We start from the raw sequence: 23,185 nt of genomic DNA on the forward strand, positions 1-23,185 counted from the left end.
GTTGCGAACTGATCTAACCATTCTGGAGAGCAATTTGGAAGTATGCCCAATGGGATATACAATTGTGCATACCTTTTGACCCAGCCATACCACTTCTAGGGCTGCATCCCAAAGAGATCATAAAAAAAGGAAAAAGGACCGACATGCACAAAAATATTTATAGCTGCTCTTTCTGTGGTGGCCAAGAATTGGAGTTGAGGGGATGCCCATCAACTGAGGAATGGCTGAACAAGTTGTGGTATATGAATGTAATGGTATACTCTTGTTCCATAAGAAATGATGAGAAGACAGACTTAAGAAAAACCTGGAAAGACTTAGATGAACTGATGCTGAGTGAAGTGAGCAGAACCAGAAGAACACTGTACACAGTAACAGCAACACTGTGTGATGAATAACTTTGATAGACTTACCTCTTCTTAGCAATGCAAGGATCTAAGACAACTCCAAAAGACTCATGATGGAAAATACTATCCACATCCAGAGAAAGAACTATGGAGTCTGAATGCAGATTGAAGTATACTATTTGCTCCCTTTTTGTTTTTTATTTTTTGTTTCTTCTTTCTCGTGGTTCCCCCATTGGTTCTAATTCTTCTTTAGAACATGACTAATATAAAAATATGTTTAATATGAATGTATATGTAGAACCTGTATCAGATTGCACACCATCTTGGGATCAGGGGAGGGGAGGGAGGGGGAGAAAAATTGGAACTCAAAATCTTATTGAAGTGAATGTTGAAAGCTAAAAATTAATTAATATTTAAAAAAAAACTGTATGTATATCTACATAGATATCTAGACACCTATATTGCAGGCATAGATATCTAAATATTGTGCAGTCCATCCAACTACTTATCACAATATGGACAATAGTCATTCTTTGTCCACTTGGTTTTTCCTCTATAGACAGTCAGTCTAACCTCTTTTGAGGGACTATGGATTTCATTTAGGAGGCTCTGAAAAGTACCAGGGACCTCATCATCTGTTGGAAATTCCTCTTTGACTATAATTGATCTCCTCCAGCACAGTGGCAAATACCCTTGTAAAGCATGGCTACATGTTGTATTCATTTGATCTTGATAACCAGAGTTGCTGAACATTTATTTTTCATTAGATCTTTTAAGGCATTTTGGATGATCAAATGAGATAACGTATGTAAATGTTTTGTAAACCTTAAAGGGATGTATAAATTCAGTTATTATTATTATTATTATTACCATTATTGTTTCTGTACATGATGGGAGACACCCAGTCAGAGGGAAGCCTTTAAGATGGCATTTTGCTCTGCACATAAAAATGTTTTTAAAAAATTAAATAGCAAGCAGAGTTTTCTGTTTTCTACAACTTTCTTCCCATCTTTATTTTCTTCAGCACCATCACCCATAGTAGGCATAGTGAATGTTTGTTGAATTTAATTGAATTCCCTAGTCCCTGTATAGGTTGTGGCCAGTACCTCTGGACCAATTTTGTCTCTAGAAATTTTGAAGCTCCCTTCAGCCTCTGGCCTGCTAAATTTCATTGTATAGCTTTTGTCTTTTGTTACAGGCAGAAAATTGCATCTGTGACCAGGGAAAATCCTCAAATGCTAATGGAGGCAAGGCTTTGGGGCAGCATCTAGGCACATAGAGTATTTGTCTTCCCTGGAAGTGGCCACTTTCCTCTGAATATGCTATACTGAAGATCCCTGCCTTGTTCCCTAGGCCAAGCCCATTCATCCTAACCCTATAAAAATCCTTCCTCAGTACTAGTTTAGAAGTCTCTTGGACCAAAAATTCCAGAGTGAGGGAGGGGATTCTTTATTTGTTAGGACAATGAAATGCAAGTTGGTTTTAACATTTGCATTGAAACTAGTGGTGACTGACTGATACAGCATAAAATGTATTTTAAAACCCAATGACTTAGTTTTGGCAGGGATTGGAACTTCAGAGCCTTGGTCTCCTCATTGTCTTCCTTCAATCCTAACCCTGACTTCCAGCCTTTGTCCACTCACCTTTCCCTACAATCTCACTCCTGAGCTGGGTTCTAGCCCTTTGCTCTTATGCCCCCCAAAATCCTTCCCTTTTCCATTATTTCCTCTTTGCTATATCTATCTCAAAGCTCAATCCTGAAGGCATTCTGGTCTTACCACATTGATAATCAGACTGTACAAGACCTCTTATTTCTGTATCAGATCTAAAATCCTAATCTGCTGTCACATAGCCTGTGAAGGATGACTAAAATAGAATGAGGCTGTCTTTTAGCAAAAACTTAATCATGTCAGATTTTACTCATCTCAGTAAGTGTTCTCCTTCAATATGGTCATAAAGGAGGCTGTGCACATGTTCTAATGATGCACTTATTGCTCAAAACTTGTTTTCAAACTCCTTAGGAACCACCTTCTGGCTCAGGCAGTCTTGTGGCTTTTCTGGCTGCTGGGTAATTGCAAATGTGGTCACATGATCTTGATATCGCTGTCTTAGAGACTCAGTCTACAAACCCTAGATCCTACATCTCTGTCTCCGTCTATTGGTGTGACTCTCTTCTCACACTTTGAGGAATAGAAATGTTAACTCAATGGTGATGCTATTCCTCATAATTTAAGTCTTGGGAGGTGGAGTTGGTTTTTGTCGTTACAAAGAAAAACAAACATATCAAAGTAGTAAGGATGGTGAGCTTGAGCAGGACTCTGACTCTGATTTATGAATATTAGAAGAACTTGTTACTAGTTATACTAATTGTATTCATGGCCTTCGAATGTAGCTTGAGGAAACAGAACTGGTCAGCAGCTGTCTGTTTTCTATGATTCAGCCTGCTTCTCTTGCTTAGGAAGTTATTATGGAAAATGGGTTTTGAGAAAGATAAGCTAGTCATACTCATACCTAATCTTCAACCTGGCTAGATCTAACCTTCATGTACAGGGTCTTCCCACTGCCCATAGTTAACAGATGCCATTTCTCATGCAACTGGTTTCAGCAGGGGAAATGATGTACATGTCTGTGACTGGTTCTTGAATTGCAATGAGAAGCAGTGGGTACTCAGATAAACCTTTGATTCTTTCTTCCACATGGGCCCTGCATTGGAGACAAAAGAAGTAAATACTTGCTTTGTGCCAAGCACTGGTGCTAAGTGCTTGACAAATATTACTTATTTGATTCTCACATTCCTCGGGGTAGGTGCTATTATTAACCCCATTATTTGCCCCATTTAGGGGATATTGAGGAAGACAGAAATCAAGTAACTTGTCCAGTGTCACACAGCTAGAGTCTGAGGCTGTATCTGAAACTCAGGTCTTCCTGAGTCCAGATCTAATACTCTATTCACTGTGCCACCAAGCTGCTAAGGCAAAGTAGGGCCATTGATCTATAGACTCCTTAAGCCTTCCTCTTTCTATTCTTTGCACTTTTGCTTGACCTATTGAGAATCAATTTTAATTTTGTAGGAATTTATTCTGATACATGTCTAATAAATGTTTGTTGAATTGGTAACTGTATACAGTTTATTCTAAGGCAGAATTCCAGAGAATTCTATATTCCAAGCAAGTGTCCAAAAAAAGATTGCTGGGGGAGGAGGACCGGGGAATATCCTGTATAGTTAACTTAAAAGTCTTCCCATTCTCCTTGCTGGATGATTTCCACATTAGTTCTAACATCATTTATCTTGCCATGTGTTACTCTCAAAGTACCCAATGGAATAAGAATTGAGAATTAGTTCTAATCTTAAGTCTGCCATCAACATTCTGCATTTAGGGACAGTAATGCCCCACTTATCTGGAGCTCAGATAACATCAAATCAGGAAATAAACACAAAAGGGTTTCTTAGCAAGAAAAATAGTCATTGCAAAAGACCTTGCTCACTCCTCAGTAGGAGACAATGAAAACTCTCTTGTGCCCCCACCCAGACCACTGAGTAAAAAAGACAGCAGCTCAGAAGTATTGTGCTCCCGTGTGCAGCAACAAAGAGCCATGGTAAGAGGGAAGGCAAGGCCTCAGTATGACCCAGCTGCCTGTGGCTATCTAAACAGTCCTGCACATCTCAGTGGCCCTGAAGGCTTCACTATAATACAGCACAAAAACGAGTTGCCAAGATATATTCCTATTTATGAATGTGGGTAAAACATTTTAGGAAGATTTCTATTAAAAAGAAGTTTGGTGTTTAAAGGAGTATCACACCCCTTGAAGACTGACCTAAGTGAAAAGCCACCAGATAAATGAGCCATTACCCAATTTACATTTGTTATATGGCTTTTCCTGTGTGTTTAAGACAGTTTAAGTGCTCCCTTGTGAGGCCTCTCATGGTGTCCTGGGCTGCTACAACCTCCTCCTCCCCCTCACCCACCATTACCTCGTACTTATGTGCACACATCCCTGTTGTTTCCTCCTCTGTCGCCCCTGTTAGAATAATGGAAGCTTTCTGAGGACAGGTACTGTCTTGCTTGTTTTGTTTTTTGTATGCCCAGCACTTACCACACAGTGGCCAGCATATAGTAGGCACTTAACTGCTTACTGACTAAAGGCTTGTCTCCATAATTTGTAGCATGAAAGGGCTGAAAAAACACTGGACCTTAAATCACGACTATGGATGTCTCTCAATGTGAAACTCAGTTTCCTCATCTGTAAAATAGGGCTAATACAGCAGGTAATATTTGTCTGAATGAGATATGTAATGTATATAAAGCACTATATAAATATCACCTATTATTACTGAAGCAAGGACCAGATTTTCCATTTCTCTTTTGTTCCATCCCCCTACGGGGCTGCTCTGCATACAGCAGATGCCAAAGGACTGGGCGATTTGGGACATGGTTGCTTACTACCTTTCCTATGGCATACTCTCCATCTATGGAAGGAGGATAGCTTCCCCAATCTTTCTAACAAGAACACCAAGAAGAATGAGAGAATATGTTTAAGTGTTCTGGAAGAAAGTGGCCCTTAACATCCAAGGCAGTGTGATCTTTTCAGAGGTGTACAATTTGCAGATCCCTTGGTGTGAATGGGGAGGGAGTCCAGAACAGCAGGACCAAACACTTAAGCCAGAATTTATCACTGCTGGGCCAGGCCTTCCAGTAAACAGGAGGCTTGTCACCTCTGTCCCCCTTCTGGAACGCAGCAGCATTCCTGAGGGTCCTGTCCCTGCCTGTCTCAGGTTCTCTGGCAGTGAGCCTAGCCCTTCTCCCCCTGAAAGTGAGAGACCACTGCGTGAGAAACCTGCCCTGCTACATTCTCATTAGTCCAGATGGCTTTGGAGAGTTCAGTAGGTGTTGGCATGTTTAGGAAGCCCCCAGTCTCTTCAATGCCTGGCTGATGGGTGGAGACGAGAGCAAAAATAGGGTGGGGGGAGAGGGAGGGGGAAGGGGAGAAGGAGAGGGAGACAGAGGGGAGAGAGAGAGAGAGAGAGAGAGAGAGAGAGAGAGAGAGAGAGAGAGCACACAGGTGTAAAAGAGAGGGAGAAGTAAGGTTGGGGGGAGGGGCAGGCAAGACAGTAAAGGATATGGCAATGTCTTGGACCAAGCCCAGCATAAGCCTGAAAGGCTGGCAGTTTTCTGACAAGGATATATGATGCAGGCATTCCCCCCGTGACTGAGGAACTCTACTTCCTACTCAAATTGCTATGAATCTGGCTCAGAGGAAGGTGCTGAATCAAATGCGTTTGACAAACACAGGGAAGAACCTGGTCTGGCTGTCCCCTGTACTCACTTTGTCAACTGGTCAGAGGCTCCAGGCTTGCACAGAAGGTAAAGGGTCCACAGAACTGGACCCCCTCGCATTCTTAATAAGGATAATTTATTCATATAGCATAGCATGTAAAGGTTTGCAAAACACTTTCTTCATAATAGCCATCTAAAGTAGTTAGTGCAAAAATATCATTTCCATTTTACAGATTTAGAGGAATGAAAGCCTTTGAGAGGTTAAGTGACTTGCCTACTGACAACTCAACTTATAAGCACCTGCGGTAAAATTCTTTCCCCCACAGATCTCCTGACTTGAAGCCCAACCTTCTTTCTACATCATGCTGCCTGTTGGCAGTCAACCCTTCCTCATCACTAACTCTGTTTCAGGGAGGGTGGCCCTTGGCTTCTACAACCACTGTCTTCATTCAGGACTAGGTTGGAGCTATCTTCCTTCCCAGGGTGGTTTAGACTAGGGCTCTGAACTGGTTGCACTGGCCTCAGCAGAGAGAAGAGGAATGGGAAGGACTTGAAGAGTTTATGTAACATGGGAAGAATACGCTGGCCTTGGGGGAGAGGGTGACCTTTATACTCATCTTTATATAAACACTGCTCATGGTGTAAGTCTGAACAGAGAGGAGGTGGAGGGGGAGACAGAGATACAACAGCAGGATCTCAAAATCAAACTTAAGGGGCTCTTTATAAGCCATTAAATATGTGCTAACTTATTAAAATCTCAGTTATTAGTCACTCTCCTCATCTTGAGCTTGCTTCATTGCTCTGGGACTGGAAAGTGCTTCTTGCTGGGACAGGACAGGATGTTCCAATCTCTCTTCAAACCAGGGGCTTCTAGCCACAAATGAACTGACAGATGAAATTCTCCAGTTTTTCCTGGTTTTCCTGGGTAGTGAAGGTCGGAGACAAATGGAGCACAGAGCCGGTGGAACCAGGCTGTTCCTTCAGCACCTGGGAGTGAGAAGATAGTTTTGGAAAATGGCTGTCACAGCTCAAACAAAAAGTGGTCCAGGAGGGTAGGGGCATGGTGGGGCTTTGGACACACCAAAGAAGCCTACAGCGAAATCTCTAAGGGAAATAATAACCAACAGTTCAAAGTGGACAAGTGGGGTTGTATTGAAGTTTTCCCAACCATTCTCCATTCCTCTCTGGGGTCCCAGAACACCTCAGTCCTATACTGTATTCTATTTTGCCTTTGGGTAAAATCCAAAATCTCTGTCAGCCACCCATAAGGAAAAACCCAGGAGTTTGAGTCAAATTAGGCTTTCTTGAGAGGTTAAACCTAATGCATGGGCTTACTGTGGAAAGGAATAGGGAACTTAGACAGTTATGGGAGAGATCCACCTCTACTCACCCCCAAATCTTTGAAGGTCATCACAGCACTATGAGCCTGGCTCAGATCAGTACTTTCTATAAGGGAAAAAAAGAGATAGCTGAGGAAAAGGAGAGATGCTGCAGCCTGGTCCCCACCCTGGGTTCATAGGAAAAACCACCTAGGGACAGACAGACCTCTGTACCCTAACATGAAGCTTCTTCTATGGGCTGGGAACTATAGTTCTGACCTTAGTCTGCTGTTCAATAGAGCTCCAAGGTGGGCACTGTGGGAGAAGGGTATGAGACTCCGGATTCTGGGAAGACTGCAAGACTAGAAGGGAGGGGAAGAGCTGTCTCTATGCTATTCTTCCAGTGGCCAAGAGGTGACAGCAATCACCCAGGAAACTAAGCCATGAAATCCCAACACAGAAGGAAGCAGGATCCGCCTTTTGGGAAGGGGAAAAAAGGGGGAGATAGATAACCAACTGCTCCTGACTCACCAAAGGAGCCATCCTCTTGGGCCTTCTTCAGCAGGAACTGGTGCAGTTGTTTTGTGTAACCTGACTCTGTTGACAGAGGGTAAAACCCCAAATTAGTGAGCCCTTTCCTAGCAGGAGCAGCCCATCCCACAAGGATTGAATTTTAGAGCTGGAAAGGAGCTCAGAGATCACCCAGTGGGTCCCCAGATGGATTTGGCTCAGCTGAGTCAAACTGACTTCAAGACTCAGTTCAAATCCTACCTGCTGCAAGAGGCCTCTCCCAGTCTTCTGCAGGCCACTGGCCCCACTGCCAGTTCCTCCCTCTGTGATTACCTCAATTTATACTGGTTCTATCCTGTACATGTCTAGTTGTTTGCATGCTGTTTCCCCCATGGGAAAGGGGGCTCCTGGAGGGCAGGGACAATGGTGTGCCCAAGTTTGTGCCTAGAACTTGACACAGTGCCTGGCACATCACTACAAATGCTTGTTGACTGATGTCCACAGAAGTCAAGTCACTTGTCCAAGTTCCCACTGCTAGTAAAAGGTGAAGCTAGAACCTTAAACCAGGTCTAGACTCCAGCCTGAAGGAGGCCAGTCTGGATGCAGCTGATGTCCAAGGGTCTCATCCCAGAACTGGGCTGAGCCCCTAGGTCACTCCTCCAAACCCCATCCCCTGCCATGCCCCTGAGCCTCTGTCCTACTGTTTCCCCCACCTCAGAGGGCTTCAGTAGGACTGCCAATGGCAAGAACAGGCTTTTGGCCATGGGAGGACAAATGGAGGACGTGGGAAAACACAGGAGAGGGAAGACATAGGGATGTAAGCTGGGAGCTCTGAGGGGCCTGAAGGTGATAGGGAGGGGACCAGAGGAGGGTGGGGAGAAGGTATGGCTTGACCTGTGTCGGGCAGTGTTCCCTGGCGGAGGAAGGCTGCAGCTCGCGCAAAGGCTGTGAGCAGGGGGCTGAGCAACCGGCAAAGGAAGAGGAAGAAGTCGGGGCAGCGCAGCTGCTGGCTGAGCTAGAGGCGAGAAGAGGTATGAGTCCACCACGACACCCAAGCAGGGTGTCACCACGGCCTCTCTGCCAGGGGCCTCATCACACCTTGAAGCAGCGACTGTCTGTGCCGTCTTCATAGTCACTGTCACTGTCACTGAAGTCTTCCATTGATTGCCAAAGCATCTTCTCTCCAAAGCGCCAATTCCCTGTATCACAGGTCAGCCGAGTGCCAGGGGCCTGGGGGTGGGAGCTGGTGCTTTATTCCCCCTCCCCCTGCCAATGGCCACCTAATGGCAAGACGAGGGTCCCCACACTGACTCCTGGGAGACACCTGGACTTCAGGGGAGTGTCTGTGCAGGCGCCATGCTCTGCTCAGTCACTCACTTGACATGCTTATGGCTTAACTGGGGAGGCAAGTTATACATATGAAACAACTGGAAAACACTGAAGAGAACACCCAGCAAAGAGTGTGACCTTGTGGGAAAGATCCTTTACAGGAATGCTGGGGGTTTGCTCAGTCCAGCAGGCCCCCAGGAAGGGCCACCTCTTCTGATCACATATGCCAATGGGATGGGAGAGCAGACTTTGGGGGCCTTTTCCCCAAGCCCCAGGCCTAGGGGAGGAAGTTAGCTCTAAAGTCATACAGCCAATGCAAGGGAGAAGCCAGATCACTGGCAGACAAAGCAAGGAGGGGGCAGAGTTAGGCCTCAGGGCAGAGTTCCTTCCTTCAGTCAATCAATCAGAGTCTTTACCTCCTCAGCTATAAGGAGTCCACACTGAATGAGTCGATCTAGCACCTCCTGGCAATAAAAGTACGATGACTGGCAGGGCTGGTGAGAGAGGGAGAAAGAGGAGCTGCCACTAAAGGGGCCAAAGGTGTAGCTCTGGACCAGGACCTGGGCTCAAGGACGCCAGCCCCTAACCTGCAGGAGGAGTAGGTCCTGGGGAAGCAGGTGCAGCAGCAGCAGAGTCTGGCGATGAAGCTCCCGCTGGCTCAGCAGCTCCACCCCCTGCAGCTCCCAGGGTCCCTCTGGGGGCACTCGGCCTGCCAGGAGGGCTCGGACTGCACAGGCTAGACAGGGGAGGAAGGAGAGAAAAGGAGAGAAAGAGAGAAAAGAATGCATTTGAGAGAAAGGCTCTGAAAGTACCCACAAAGAAAGGGTGGTAGTGGGGAAGCCCTGAGAATGTTCATAAGAAAGTCACCTTGAAATTTACCTCTCTCCCTTCCCAAACCACTGCCACAAGACTTACCACCCACAGCCTCACAAAGGAAGACAGGCAGCAGGGCAGCACTGTGGTAGGCCAGTTGAGCAAGCGTAGGGCCAGCCCTGGGCAGCACCAGGACATCCCCCTGGGGCAAGAGCCACAAGGAGATGCTGCCATGCAGCAGGCATAGTCCATGCATCACCAGGTCCTGCAGCTGCCCTGAGAAACCCACGTCAAAGCCCCGAAGCAAGGTCTCCTCCGTGAGCCAGGAGAAGTTTTCCAGGAGCCTGGAGAGGAATACTCCCTGGGGGAAAGAACTCACTTGTAGGAGTAACAACTGGTGAAGGGTGGGTGGAGAGGCCAGAAAGAGAGGCTTGAGGAAGAAGTGAACGCCCCCTCCCTATGTCGCCCCAAACCCACGGCAGGGGGACCACCACTCCAGATTCCAATGTATTAGACTGCCCCCCTTCCTACTGCAACCTCTACCTCTCGATGCCGATGCAATAGCAGAGCGGCCATCACTGCCGTGGCCATCACAGCTGAGCAGGCGATGCCAGCTGCAATCAGAGAAGAGAAGGAGCTCCTTCATACCCTTCCCCACTCCTCCATGCAGTTCCCAGGTGACAGCCTAGCCTGGCAGTTTCTGCCCCTAATCATGGTACAAATTTAAATTCTAGAACCTCAAGCAAAACTTTGCAAAAGGGACCATTCCCATTCCCACTCCAGTCTTTGCCAGCAAACACTGCTACCCTGCCCTCACAGGGGCCCTAGGTACTGTGAAAGGTATCTGGGTAGAAGAACTCTGTTTTCCCAACCCACAGTGGCCAAAGGCTGGACCTGAAGTCAGAAACACTTGGATTGTCTTTCTTCTATCTGAGTCTACCCATCTCAACTCAATTAACACTATGGGTAAGCAAATGTTCCCTGAGGTCTTACATACATAAGGCACACCTCTATCCAGGTCCACTTCCCAACAGCTCCAGTCCCAAGTGATCCTGCCCTTTCCTCAACCCAGACAATATATATGGTCAATCTGGCTGACCACAGCGGTGCGTGGTTTCTTGTTTCATGTTTACACATCTTGACCCCCACACCCCCAGCTAGATGAGCACTGATGTCTTAGACCCCTTTGGTATCCCTGTATAGCACCTAGAGCAGTGCTGGGCACAGAGTGTTTACACACGCACATATGTACTTGAACATAACTGTTTGCATGTTGTCTCCCCCAACAGACTATGAGCTACCAACAGTATACTGACTGAGACTCTGATTTCATTGCTCTGAAGGCCCAGGGATAAGTGAGAGGAGAGAGAGAGCAAATATTTAGAATATCTATGTCACCCCAGAATGGCCCTGGCAGTATCCCCTAAGCAGAAAGGCAAGGCACTGCCCTATGAACATACCCAAGTCAGAATAGACATGCTTGTTCCTTGCCCCTCACCCCCTTGGCCTCCCTTACCACTCAAGACATGGCGGCTCAGCCTGCTCACAAGAAGCTGGTCCTCTTCGTCCAGGGCCATGAGAGGCCCGGACATTGGAGTCCACTCCTGTTGTTTCTCACAATCAGGAAGAACACACCTGCAACAGGGGCAAAGTGGGGTTTTGGAGGTAGGGAACACACGGGGATAGACAGGCTGAGCCAAAGGCATAGAAACACATTACTAGTGGTTGATAGGGAATTGAATCATTGGCTACGCCTCCCTCTCTCTCTGCGAAGGTGGAAAGTCATCCTGCCCAAGGACAGAGGGATGAAGTCTGGAGGAATAACTTCCGGGCCCTTTCTGGTCCTAGAAGTCTAAATCTAAATCTAAATCTAAGACTGAAAATTACTAACCTTGTCAAGGCTGGAGACTGAGGGTACTTCAAGGGAAATTAGGTCTCATAGGGCTCTTTCCAGTCTTTGCTGCCTTCACTCCCCCCCAAAAGACTTGAGGAACCACTAGGAAGCACAAAGGAGCTAAGGTGGACGTCTCTCCTAGGCTTCCCCGAGACCAAACCAGTACATTTTGCTTACCACTGTCCAAGCACAGTCTGTAACAGTAGCTGTTCTAGAGACTGTCCTCTGCTCCTCCCATGACTCCAAGTATTGACCGAGTATTCCTGCCCAGTACAGAAGATCAGATGAGCCCTGTTCTATGTCCTACCCACTGACCCAGAATCTCCCCTGTAGAAGAACTGTCAGCAACAGAACCTCCAGCAAACTTTAAAACCCACACACTCATGAGAGGAGCTGCAGGGTTCTGTGGTCAGTGCATCGTGATAGACACCAAGAGGTCTAATCCCCAAAACTACCCCATCTCAGGCCTGAGACGGTTTCAAATATCTAGGTCTTTCAGCTTCCCCTATGCTCCATACCTGCAGGGAGAAGGGCTGGGCAAAGTCTATTCGAGCACAGCCCTGACGACCTCTCAAGCCTCGAAACACGGCCAGAACTCCCCACCACAGGCTCAAGGGAGAAGGAGAGGCCTACAGAAGGAGACAAAAGTGGGCTGAGTATCTATCTAGGTATCCTATGGACGGAAGGCTGGTGCTGCTACAATAGGAAATAGGGGGACCTTGAGCATTCCTTGCTTCTTTGAGATTCATGGAAAATCCCTGTCACCATCACACCCATCATCTCCAACATGGGTGTGACCTGCCCATGGATTTGATAGCAGGGCTCATCTATTCATCTCTGTCCTTCCCAGACAGAGGGTAGGGACTGGCCCTGGACTTAAAGCTGTCCCCTTTCTACTCCTAAGGGATTCAGAGGGTGGTCAGGTTAGGGAGGGAGTGAGGAAGAGCCAGAGGTTCTGACAAGGAGTTCTCACCCAAGGTCCAGTATGCTGCACATCAGGGGCCAGATCATAGCCAATGCCCACGGGCACTAGGGCTGCATCAGCGATGGCCCCTTCTCGGAACGCCTGAAGCACCAGCCCCAGCCAGGCCTGCCCATGGGAAGACAGGCGGGGTCCCACAGCCCCAGGACGATCTTCCAAGAAAATGAGCAGGGGCTGTTTGCTGGCCAGGAGCTGCTCTATAGCCTGCAGAGTTTGGGGGTGGGAGAAAGGAGTTTAATGAACACTCAGCTCTCTGAGCTCGGCCACCCCAACCTCCAGGTTAGCCACTGACCAGGCACTTACTGCACTGAGAACAGCCCTGGAGAGGGTCCCTTTGGGGTTGTCCAGGAAGAGGTTAGCCTCTGGAGGCATGAAAAGGCCACCAAGATGTCTCAGTAAAGCCCTAGGGACACAGGGGGGAGAAGCTATGTAGGGAAACATGCCTCATTTCCAAAGGAAGGAGGCAGGGCAGCTTATGTCCACTATGGAGGGTCCATTTGACTTAAAAGCCCTCTAGGTGTCCCTCAGAACAAACCCCACCTCCTGGCTGTTTCCTCTCCTCAAAGCCCTCAGGGCCTGAAACAACAAGGGTCAGATCCTTGTAGTTGGGAGCAGGGGTGTGGAACCTGTGGCCTCAAGGTCACATGTGGCCTTCTAGGTCCTCAAGGACAGCCCTTTAACTGAATCCAAACTTCACTAAACAAGTTTAGATTTAGTCAAAAGGCCTCCCTTGAGGACCTAGAGGGCCATGTGTGGCCTTGAAGCTGCAGTAAGCATTCCAAGTCCTGGTCTGGACCCAAAGTCCAGTTATGCACCAAACTGGACCAGCTTCTAGAGATGAAGGAGATGAAACACTTTTTATGTCTAGCTTCTGCAGAGTGATAAGATAGAAAGGGCTTGAAGGAAATGAGTGGTGGAGGTTAGAAGGAACAACAGACAGGAGAGTAACTTTCTTCTTTTCTCCCTTTCTCTTCCTTCCTTGCACCAGTTTAGAACATCTCCCAAGCAATAAGGCACAAGTCCGTGTAAAAAGAAATGTTTAGTTCTTATATTATGATGCCTAGCCCCGGTCACACAGGATTAGCTCCTGTGTCATGATACTGGCAGGTTTACTCAAATATTTGGAAAATATTCAGACACTAAAATGCCTACAGGGAAGTTTTAAAGAAATCTTTGGATTCAAACTGTTCTCTCCATCCCCACAGGTATTTGCAGTCCTTTCCCTAGTTTATTCCAATGGTATGTGACCACAGACTTCCATTCAGTGTTCTCTCATCTACCAGGGGGAGGGGAAAGGGAGAGCAGGACATTCACCTGAGAGCTGGGGAGCAAGACTGGGGTTCCCAGGCCACTCTCAGGACCCCAAGACCCTGAGACAGCAACAAGAAGGGCAGCAGGAGACCATCCAAACACGACTTGTGGGTGGAGAGAAAGATGAGCGGCGTATCCTTCTGTAACAGAGACAAGGGAGTTATTTATAGGAGGCTAGCAATGGGCAGGAGTTAGCCAATCTGCTTTCCTTCACCCAGCCATAGTCACCCTAGAAGAAGGAACGTAGCAGCCTTTGAGCAGAAGCAAGCAGCAGGCCAAGAGGTCTCCCTAAACATAGAACTCAGCCTCCCCAATTTCTACACCAAAATGGCCTTTATTCAAAGAGAAAGAGCTTTTCCTACCACTCCTCCAACAAAATGCAGGAAAGAACAAGGCCTCGCAGGAGTTGGTGGCTAGGAGAGATGCGAGCTGCAAGTTCCCAGAGAAAGCTTGGGGATGGGAGAATGGGGTCTCAACAAGAAAACTCACTGCTTGTGCAGCCTGACGGATCATAGCCAGCTGACCCTGGTGAAGCTGCACATTCAGGAAGATGCAGTTTAAGAACTTGAGCAAAGCCCAGTTGAATATCCTGGTGGGAACAAGAAAACATAAGGGAACCAGGAGCAGAAACATGGGGAGGACAAGCAGGAAAGGTCAGATGGTGATGGAAGAACAAAGGACCTCACAATGGAAGGCCTCCTGATGACCAGCACCCCAAAGAACTGGGATATTCTCATTCCCCTGTCCCTTTCCTCCACTTATCAGGGAGGATATAGTAACCAAACATAAGAACTCTATCACAGGAGCCCCAAAGCTCTCTGAAACACAGTAAGAACCTCTTTCTCCTGATATGTAGCAAGGGCAGAACACCAATTTCCAGCCTCTCTGTCCCCCAATTTGCTGCTACATACAAATTCATGTAGGTGGGATAACAGGCACTCTTCTGAGTAGGGGGCACACTATCCACAGGCATAGAGCTTCTGTATCTCAAGCCCTTTCTCAGTCAGTGATGGTGGGAGTGAAGGGGGCTGGCAACAGCAGTACTATGGGGTACCAACTCCTGCTCTAGCAGAATAATCCCAGCTCACACTTACATAAGACTTGTTACAGTTTACAAGAGATTGTTCTCACCACCCTGTGACATAGGAAATGCAAGTATTTGTATCTGCATTTGACAGATGAGGAAACTGAGTCTCTGAGAAGCATAGGGATTTTCCCACAGTCCCATAGCTAGTACCTAACAGACTGAGGTTTAGTGCTCTCTCTGAGGCTGGCCTCCCGCTCCCCACACCCCCACTTCCTGGTGCCCCAGCAGACAGCAGCAGAGCGCTGAGGAGAACCCAGGAAGCCATACTCCTCATTACTTTGGGCTCACATACTCTTGAATTAAACCCCTTCTACTCTCACTATTTTTCCTCGCCAGAGAGGGAAGTTTGGTTTGGCTTGTTTTTGAGCAGGAGGTTTATTCTCACAGCCCTTGGGCTCTCTGCTCAGTTGGGACAGGAGCTTTACCTGAGCAAAAAAGGGCAGACTGAAGCCTGGATCTGGCCCAACACATGCTGCACATCTCTTCTCAAAGAGCTGGGCTTGGGGCCTTCACCTGCTCCCCCAGGGACCCTCCCTGCAAGGATTTCCTGTATCCTAGGAAAAGAGCTGGGGGTCAGTATATGTGGGGGAGAAAGGCAACAGAGACCCTCTGCCTTGGGTCAGCACATATGGATGATGGAAGAGGATCTCAAAGCACTTTATAACACTTAGCTCCACAATCTTTCCAGGGTAGAAGGAAAACGTCCACATCAGAGCCTTCATTACCCAAAGGCAACCAAGAGAGATTGGGGGAAGGAAGGACTGAAAGGCAAACCCAGAACAGAACTCTAGATTCCTGGCTCCTGGCTTAGGGTCCTCCCTCTTAACCACCTCCTGAGTTTCACTGGAATATTTAGGAACTATTGTCCAACAATAAATTGCACACCCAGGGTTACTACTCCTTAGAATTTGTGACCCATAGAGGGTAAGAGGCCTATCTACTTAGTGCCTCAGTTTCTCCCATTTTTAAAAATGAAGATGACCACAGTGTTAGGTCAGAAGGGGAAGAGAATTAAGTGAGCAACAATCAAGGTGTGAGAAATCATTGTTATAAAAGTACTCCATGCTAGGTCCACCCCACGACAGGGTCAACAACCGTCCTCACCACTTGCTGCCCAAAACCTTCTCCCAGGCATCTGGGGTGAGAGTGATCTTCCAGTCCATCGCACATAGGAAGTAGCACAGCCTTCGCACTAACCACCCCCGGTACCTGGAGGGAGGCACCCCACAAACTCTGCATTAGGGTGGAAAGAAACACTAGAGGAGATTACATAAGACTGAACACCCTCCCACTCCCACCCTCAGAAGACTCAGATCAGGTTCCCTTCCCTGTGAGTGGGGACAAACCATCACTTTATCAATGACAAGGTCTTTGCACTGCTTCCCACTGGGTCTGCAGGAGTAGGGCAGGTGACACACATAACTCCCCCATCTCTGAGGCGAGAAGAGTCCTAATTTTTGATCTATCCATATCCACTATTTCCTTGAAAAACCCTTCATCTGACTCTCAAGCTAACCATTTCCTACACCCTCCCCATGTCTATATTCATTGCTTCCACTTCCTCTCATCTTACTTCTCAACCCCCTGCGATCTGGCTTCAATTGCCACCCTCAAAGTGAATCTGTTCTCCACAAGGTCATCAATTATCTGTTACAGCTACATCTGATGGCCTTCTCTCAGTCCTCATTCTTCTGGATTTCTCTGTAGCTTCTGACCATGTGGACTGGTCTTTCTGGCACTGTACTGTCATGGTTCTCTTCCTGTGTCTGACCTGCTGCCTGCCCAGTGATCTGTCCTGGGCCCTCTTCTCTTCTCTCATCTGAGGCTCTTGACAGCTTCCAAGGATGTGATTATCTTCTCTATGAAGATCACTCCCCAACTGACATCCAGCTCGCCTCTTTCTCCTGAGCTACAGACATGCATTTCTAATTGCCTCCTCAACATCTCCATTGGGATGTCCCAGAGGCATTTTGGACTAAACTTACTATCTTTTCAGCCTACACGCCCATTTCTATGCTGGGGCCTCTAAGATTGTCAGCCTCAACTCTACTCCTTGACCTGCCATACACCAGGTTTTCTACCTCTTTTTCCTCTAAGCTTTCATAACCTCTTCCTTGGACTACTGTAATAGCCTCCTACTTTGTCTCCTTGCATCTCGTCTCTCCCCTCTCCAGTCTATCCTTTATACAGCACTGCTATTCTTTAAAAAAACATGTTTTAATATATTTTTCTTTATTTCATTAAATATTTCCCAATTACATGCAAAAAATTTTAACATTCACTTTTTAAAATTTTGAGCTCCAAATTCTCTCTCTCCCTCCCTCCTCCATCCTTTGAGAAGGGAAGCAATACATTGATTATACATGTGAAGTCATAGCATCACTATTCCTAAAACTCAGTTCTGACTACATCCTTCAAGTGCTCCAGAAGCTTCAGTGCTTTCCTATTGCTTTTAGGATAAAAATATAAAGTCCTCTGTTTGTAATTCAACAATCTTCACCATCTGGCTCAAACCTATTTTTCCATGCTGATATGTTATTGCATTCTCTGAGGTCCTTTAGTTCATTTCCTCTCCCACCTCTATGCCTTTGCATAAGCTGTCCGCCCCCATGTGTGTAATGCCTTCCCTCCTCACCTCTGCCTTTTAGAACCCCCTAATTCAGCTCAGGTGCCACCTCTCACCACCCCGGTTGTCGGTACCTCTCCTCCTCCCTCCAAAATCACAGCCTATTTATTCTGTGTACATCCATATATACTTATCTTTGGACAAGTGCCTACCCCTCCACCAGCAGAATGTAAGCAGCCTTTTGATTTGTATTTCCAGAGCTTACTACAATGCTTGGCACACAACAGGAAACTAATAAATGCTTGGTGACTGACTCAATGAGAAGCTCAGGCAGAGAGACAACCTAACTGTCTCGATCCATGGCATTATCTCTTTGGGCTCTGAACCGCTGTGAGTCATCCTTGGCCCCTTGACACATTACCTGGTATTCTCTTCAGTCACCAGGATCACGTTGTGAAAGCCCAAGGCAGCAATGTTTTTGTGGAAAAGAGCCTCCTAGGGACACCAAAATGGGGGAGGGTGTGAGAGCAGCAAGGCCTCTAGGCAGGGATGCCTTCTACCCCATCCCCTAAAGAAAAGTCCTCCCTCTGCTCACCACAGCTGAGTTACAAATCAGTCACATTTCAGCACCTTGTCTCACTGCCCCAGAGAGGGCTGTCTGTAAAACGGCCCACATTTAGAAACAGGTGGTGGCGTCTATATGTGTGTACATATGCTGCAGGTTATGTTTTTCATAGATAGATCACTATAGATATCTAGCCCATGTCATTCAGGAATATTCAATATTCCACTTTCTTCTTGCTTAGAGACAGCTGGGTGGCAGAGTGAGTGCAGTGCTGGGCCTATACTCAGGAACACTTGAGTTTGAATCCAGCCTCAGACATTTACTAGCTGTGTGACCCTGGGCAAGTCACTTAATCTCTGCCCACCTCAGTTTCCTCAACTATAAAATATCAAGAATAAAATCACTCACCTCCCAGGGTTGTTGTAATGATCAAATGAGATAATATTTATAAAGCACTTAACAATGTCTAGCATGTAGTAGACCTTTAATAAATGCTTGTTTCCTTCCTTCCTTCTTGGTTTTGGCTGTGAACATTAAGCCCTGATTTCATAAACTCCACTCTGCTCCCCTTTGCCCCCCAACTCCCAACCACAGTCCCCTTGGTCACAGAAAATTTACATATGGTCATATTCATTGTAGCATCATAAAGGTTAGAAGAAGGAATGTCAACATTAAAAAACATCCAAGTCCTCCATTTCCTAGAAGCAACTGATTGTTCCTGTCTCTCACACCTTATTATATTTCCAGTTCTTATCTCAGCCCTTTTCCAAAGCATCCTACTGCCTGTGGCCCTGATAAACTCTTACCCAACTTTTAGGAGTACAGGTCTGGCAGCAGCGTCCCACGAAAGGACGATACTTCCCCAGAAATGGGGTGATGGTTTCTAGCTTCACCCCAAAGCCTGTGGGCCACATGCTGGCCTAACAAAGGGAAATAAATACATAATTACTGGCAAAGAGATCACTGGTAAAGGCATAGCTCAAAGCTTTGGGAGAAAAACAAGCCACAATTTCCAAGGTATCTCTGGGCTTTCAGTTTGACCCTTAATCAGAGCAGAGCCCTCCAATGGAAAGAGCCATGGCCCTCTGGATGGTAGAGGCCAGTGAGGGACATAGCCAATGAATTTGGGGGGTAAAAGAGAACAGCAAGGAATGAGGACTCATCTTCCTTTTACACATACCTCCTTATTACTCTGAGGTTTGCTCCCCATGTGGCACTGATTCAGAGCTCCGTGATAAATTCCTAGGAGTATAGGAGAGTTGGAATTTTAGTCTTAAGAAGTCTGTCTTGGGGGGTAGGGGTGGAGAGAGAGGGAGGGAGGGAAAGTGAGGAAGGGGAGAGGAGGGAGAGGGAGAGAGAAGGTCACAACCTTTATGGCATGTCAGGAGGACAGGAAATGAAAAGCCAAATGCTTCCCAGAGTGACTACCTCCCCTGTACATCCTCTGTGCTGTTAAAATTCCTTTCCCAGAAGGAAATGGGACTTAGGAACAGCATATAACAGAGCTCTCCTTGCTCCTGAAGAGACTAGGAGAAGGATCCAGAGATGAAGAAGAGATGTATCAGATGAGGAAGGGGGCCAAAACCCCAATCCGGGGAGCAAACGGCCCTCAAGGGAACAGGATGAGCACTCAATTTGTCCAATGAAGAGAAAACTCCAATATGTATAGCACAAACCAACACCAATCCAGTCCTCAGGAGAGAACACCTACACTTTCAGCAATTCCACAGAAGTAAGAAAATTGGTTTGTCCCACCCACACTCTTTCCTGGCCCAGCTCACAGTGAGATACAAAAGACCCAGCTGAGAGAAGTGACCCAAGGACTCACAAGCCACTCATCCATATACTCGGTGACTGGGAGGCAATAAAGAACGAGTGGATAGAAAGAGGGAACAGAATAGGGAAACCAGTTGAGACAAGCTGGACAAATGAGGGAACAGAGGAAAAAAAAAGTTAGGATCATTTCTCTCAGAAGAATCATTTGGATCCTGTGCCCACCCTCCTTTTATCTCTGCCCCAGGGTGAACAATTCTTTCAATAAGTAAACATTTTCTTAACATTTCTAAAGCAGGGAACAGTACCACAGTGGAAAGAACCCTAGCTAGATAATCAATTAACAAACATTTATTAAAACCAACTATGCACCAGGCACAGGCAAAAGCAAACCATTTCCTGCCCTCAAGGAGCTTATAGTCCAACAGGGGAGCAAACATGCACATATGCAAAACACACTAAAACTGATACAAGGTAACCTTTGGGGGGTGAGGTCGGGGATGTGAGGTGTCTGGGGGACCTAGAAGGCCCTCATGCCAGGTAAGCCCCGAGTTGAGTCATGGAGGGAACCAGGGATTCCAAGAGTTGGGAGTCAAGACAGAGTGCAGGCCAAGTATGAGGTACAGCCAGTGCAAAGAGAGAGATGGGAGATGAGTGAGTCTCATGTGTGAGAAATAGCAAGGAGACTGGCTGGGCCATAGTGTGAAGGCCAGAAATGTAGTTAAAGCTTTAAATGTCAAATATAGGGCTTTATATTTGATGTCAGAGGAAAGAGAGAACCACTGGAGTTTATTGAGTAAGGAAAAAGGAGCCGAGAAGTTATGGTGTTTGAGGGAACATCAACATGCATAGTGATGTTCCCTAGTCATACAGGAGGAGTTCGACTGGAGAGGAAGGCTAAAAGCCAAGCACTGAACCCATTAAGGAAGGGGAGAGAATGACCTGGGAGCTGGTAGGTAAGTGCCACCAGGATCTAGACTGGATAATAACATTGACTAGAACGAACTTCAAAGGAAGAGAGATTTGCTGAGTGGCAGGAGCAGAGGAAGAGTGTGGCAATAGCAGCATGAACAAGGATATTCTAACTCCCCCTCCAGTTAGAGTACTAACTAGATCTGACTAGACTTCACCTCACAGAGTCTCAGTTTCCCTCTCTGTGAAATGGGAGATGTAGATGGTCTATAAGGCCCCTTCTAGCTCTGTGTGCCCACTCTTGTCCTAGGCTCCTTACATTTCTTAATGCACAGACTACCCTCAAAGTGCATATATTCTCACTGGAGAGACAGGAGAGTCTTTCCATTCTCCTCAAGCTCCCATTCTCCCCTTTATCTAAAACCTCCTTTTACTAAGCTAACCCAGGTGTTCATGCATGACCTCTCCTATTTTACTTCCTATCCAGCTCAAACTATGACATAAAATGTCAGAGCTAGAATACTGAAGTCTGAAATTAGGTTTTCCTGCAATGGCCTCCCATTCTATATTATTATCATTAACAGCAATAGTAGCTTGCATTTATACAAGTGTTAAGGTCTGCAAAGTGCTTTACATAGGTTAAATCATCTGATCCTCACAACAGCCCCATGAGGGAGATATTATTATTCCCATTTTACAGATGATGAAACTGAAGCTAAGAGAGCTTGGGAGATTTGCCCAGGTGCTGGGGTGGGGAACCCAGCTAAATAGGTGTCTGACGCAGGATCCGAACTCAGGTCTTCCTGACTCCAGGTCCAATACACTACCCATTGTGCCAATTGGCTGTTTAGAAGATAAAGTCCAGATTCTTTGGTCTGACATTCAAAGACCTCTACAATATGAACCGTAACGTATCTTTCCAATCTTTTCTCCCTCTATTTCCTTTTATGAACTAGCCTGATTTAATTAAGGCTCCCCAACATGTCTCATTCATCCACTCCTTCCCTAGTGGTTTTGTATGTAACATTCCTCAGCCTGGGATGCTCTCTTCCCATTTGTCCCCTATCCCAATCCTACCCCACAGGCCCAGAAAGGCCTGTGAAGCCTTCCTAATACTTTCCTTTCATCTCCCAGTCCCACCTACAAGTCTATTTAATATATGCAGCCTTATATTATTAGATATCTCTCTATGGCACCTGCACTCCCCATAGTACAACAGTGTGGTGCCTTGCCCAATACTCAATAAATGTTATTTGGTTTTTACTGACTATCCCTCAAAACATCTCCCAAAATCCTTATTTACAAAATCACTTTTACATTTCAACCTCCAGTCAACCCCTCTCCCATCTTCTTTCCCTTTGCTTTCCTGGTTCAATGTTTGACGAACTGAATTGAATCAAATATTTACTTGTTAAAACCATAACCCTTATACAGCTAATCTAATCAAACCCATTTCCTTCCTGCTTCTTCCTCAGTCTGAATCTCTCTGCCTCATGAAGAACTTGGGCAATGCTGGATAAAGGAACAAAGCATGTTCCTCTGAGGAAGGGGAAGAGTGTTGTCATACTGCTTGAAACACACAGGCTTCAGATAAACTGCACCTAATGCATTCCCCACTTTGTAAATGGCACTCAAAATACCAATTAGGTGCCTAGTACATATAAAGCACTGTGCTAAGAACAGGGGTGGATACAAAGTTTACGTAAGCCAAATTTAAGCAGGAGTGAACAAGACACAAAGACAGATAATACATAATAACTGCACCACTGAAGTATAGAACAAAGTCCTATGTGAACTCCAAGGGGGAAACATTACCTCCCAAGAGATCAGGGAAGGATTCCTAGAGAAGGTGGCTTTAGAGATGGAATAAGATTCAACAGGCAAAGCAGTGCTACCTATATTTCTCTAGGAGGAATGGAAAACAAAGAGAATGGAAGCACAGAAGCAGGGTTGGTTCAGGAGAAAATGTCTGAATGGAGCACAGAATGTGTAGAGCAGTGAAATAAGGTTGGAAAAGTAGGCACTAGATTTTGGAAAGCCTTGAATGTCAGGCCAAAAAATTTGAACTTTACTCTGCAATGAAGATTTTTTAAGGAGTGTTGTGTAAAAGGAAGGTCAGTCTGTCAGTAGTGTGAAGGATAGGGAGCATTACAACAAAATTTCCATATTGAATTACAGAAATCTGGTTATAGCCAAAGACTGTCATGGCTCTGGTTGTGAATCGAACCCCAAGTCAGTCATCATTCTTGCACTGAGAAAAACATTTTCTTCCTAGGTAACAGACCCCTCTCTTCCACTTCCCTCCCCATGCGCTCTGCCATAGCTTATAACACTGGGATGATGATACTCAATGGAAACCAATCCCCTGATGTCCCATTGGACAAATTTTGACTAACAAAACATCTTACTGATTTCAGGTCCAGAGCATCATCTTCATATTAGAGGCACTGCCATTCTCCAGCTCTAATTTATTAAATGAAAGACACTTGTGTCAAGAAACACTT

At 46.3% G+C, this 23,185-nt stretch overlaps 1 protein-coding gene across 1 annotated transcript in view; it reads right to left on the minus strand.

Moving 5' to 3' along the window:
• Positions 1-5,768: 5,768 nt before the first annotated feature.
• Positions 5,769-23,185, minus strand: part of GPAT2 (glycerol-3-phosphate acyltransferase 2, mitochondrial) — a 56,081-nt gene continuing 38,664 nt past the window's right edge. Inside the window, exons 3-23 of the mRNA XM_069075377.1 lie at positions 19,177-19,238; positions 18,803-18,916; positions 17,853-17,926; positions 15,970-16,074; positions 15,291-15,419; positions 14,268-14,367; positions 13,782-13,918; positions 12,771-12,870; positions 12,459-12,671; positions 12,004-12,114; positions 11,663-11,748; positions 11,108-11,226; positions 10,135-10,205; positions 9,694-9,952; positions 9,366-9,514; positions 9,195-9,272; positions 8,548-8,679; positions 8,344-8,464; positions 7,471-7,536; positions 7,011-7,066; positions 5,769-6,607 (exon numbers count right to left, since the gene is read on the minus strand). Of these exons, the coding sequence (XP_068931478.1) occupies positions 6,491-6,607; positions 7,011-7,066; positions 7,471-7,536; positions 8,344-8,464; positions 8,548-8,679; positions 9,195-9,272; positions 9,366-9,514; positions 9,694-9,952; positions 10,135-10,205; positions 11,108-11,226; positions 11,663-11,748; positions 12,004-12,114; positions 12,459-12,671; positions 12,771-12,870; positions 13,782-13,918; positions 14,268-14,367; positions 15,291-15,419; positions 15,970-16,074; positions 17,853-17,926; positions 18,803-18,916; positions 19,177-19,238 (2,399 nt within the window). The 3' untranslated portion in view covers positions 5,769-6,490. The remainder of the gene's footprint in view (positions 6,608-7,010; positions 7,067-7,470; positions 7,537-8,343; positions 8,465-8,547; positions 8,680-9,194; positions 9,273-9,365; positions 9,515-9,693; positions 9,953-10,134; positions 10,206-11,107; positions 11,227-11,662; positions 11,749-12,003; positions 12,115-12,458; positions 12,672-12,770; positions 12,871-13,781; positions 13,919-14,267; positions 14,368-15,290; positions 15,420-15,969; positions 16,075-17,852; positions 17,927-18,802; positions 18,917-19,176; positions 19,239-23,185) is intronic.

The sequence above is a fragment of the Petaurus breviceps genome, unplaced genomic scaffold, assembly GCF_028583685.1.
Source record: "Petaurus breviceps papuanus isolate PSGF00001 unplaced genomic scaffold, PetGlider_PUasm1.0 90919, whole genome shotgun sequence".
In the NCBI taxonomy this organism is placed as follows: domain Eukaryota; kingdom Metazoa; phylum Chordata; class Mammalia; order Diprotodontia; family Petauridae; genus Petaurus; species Petaurus breviceps.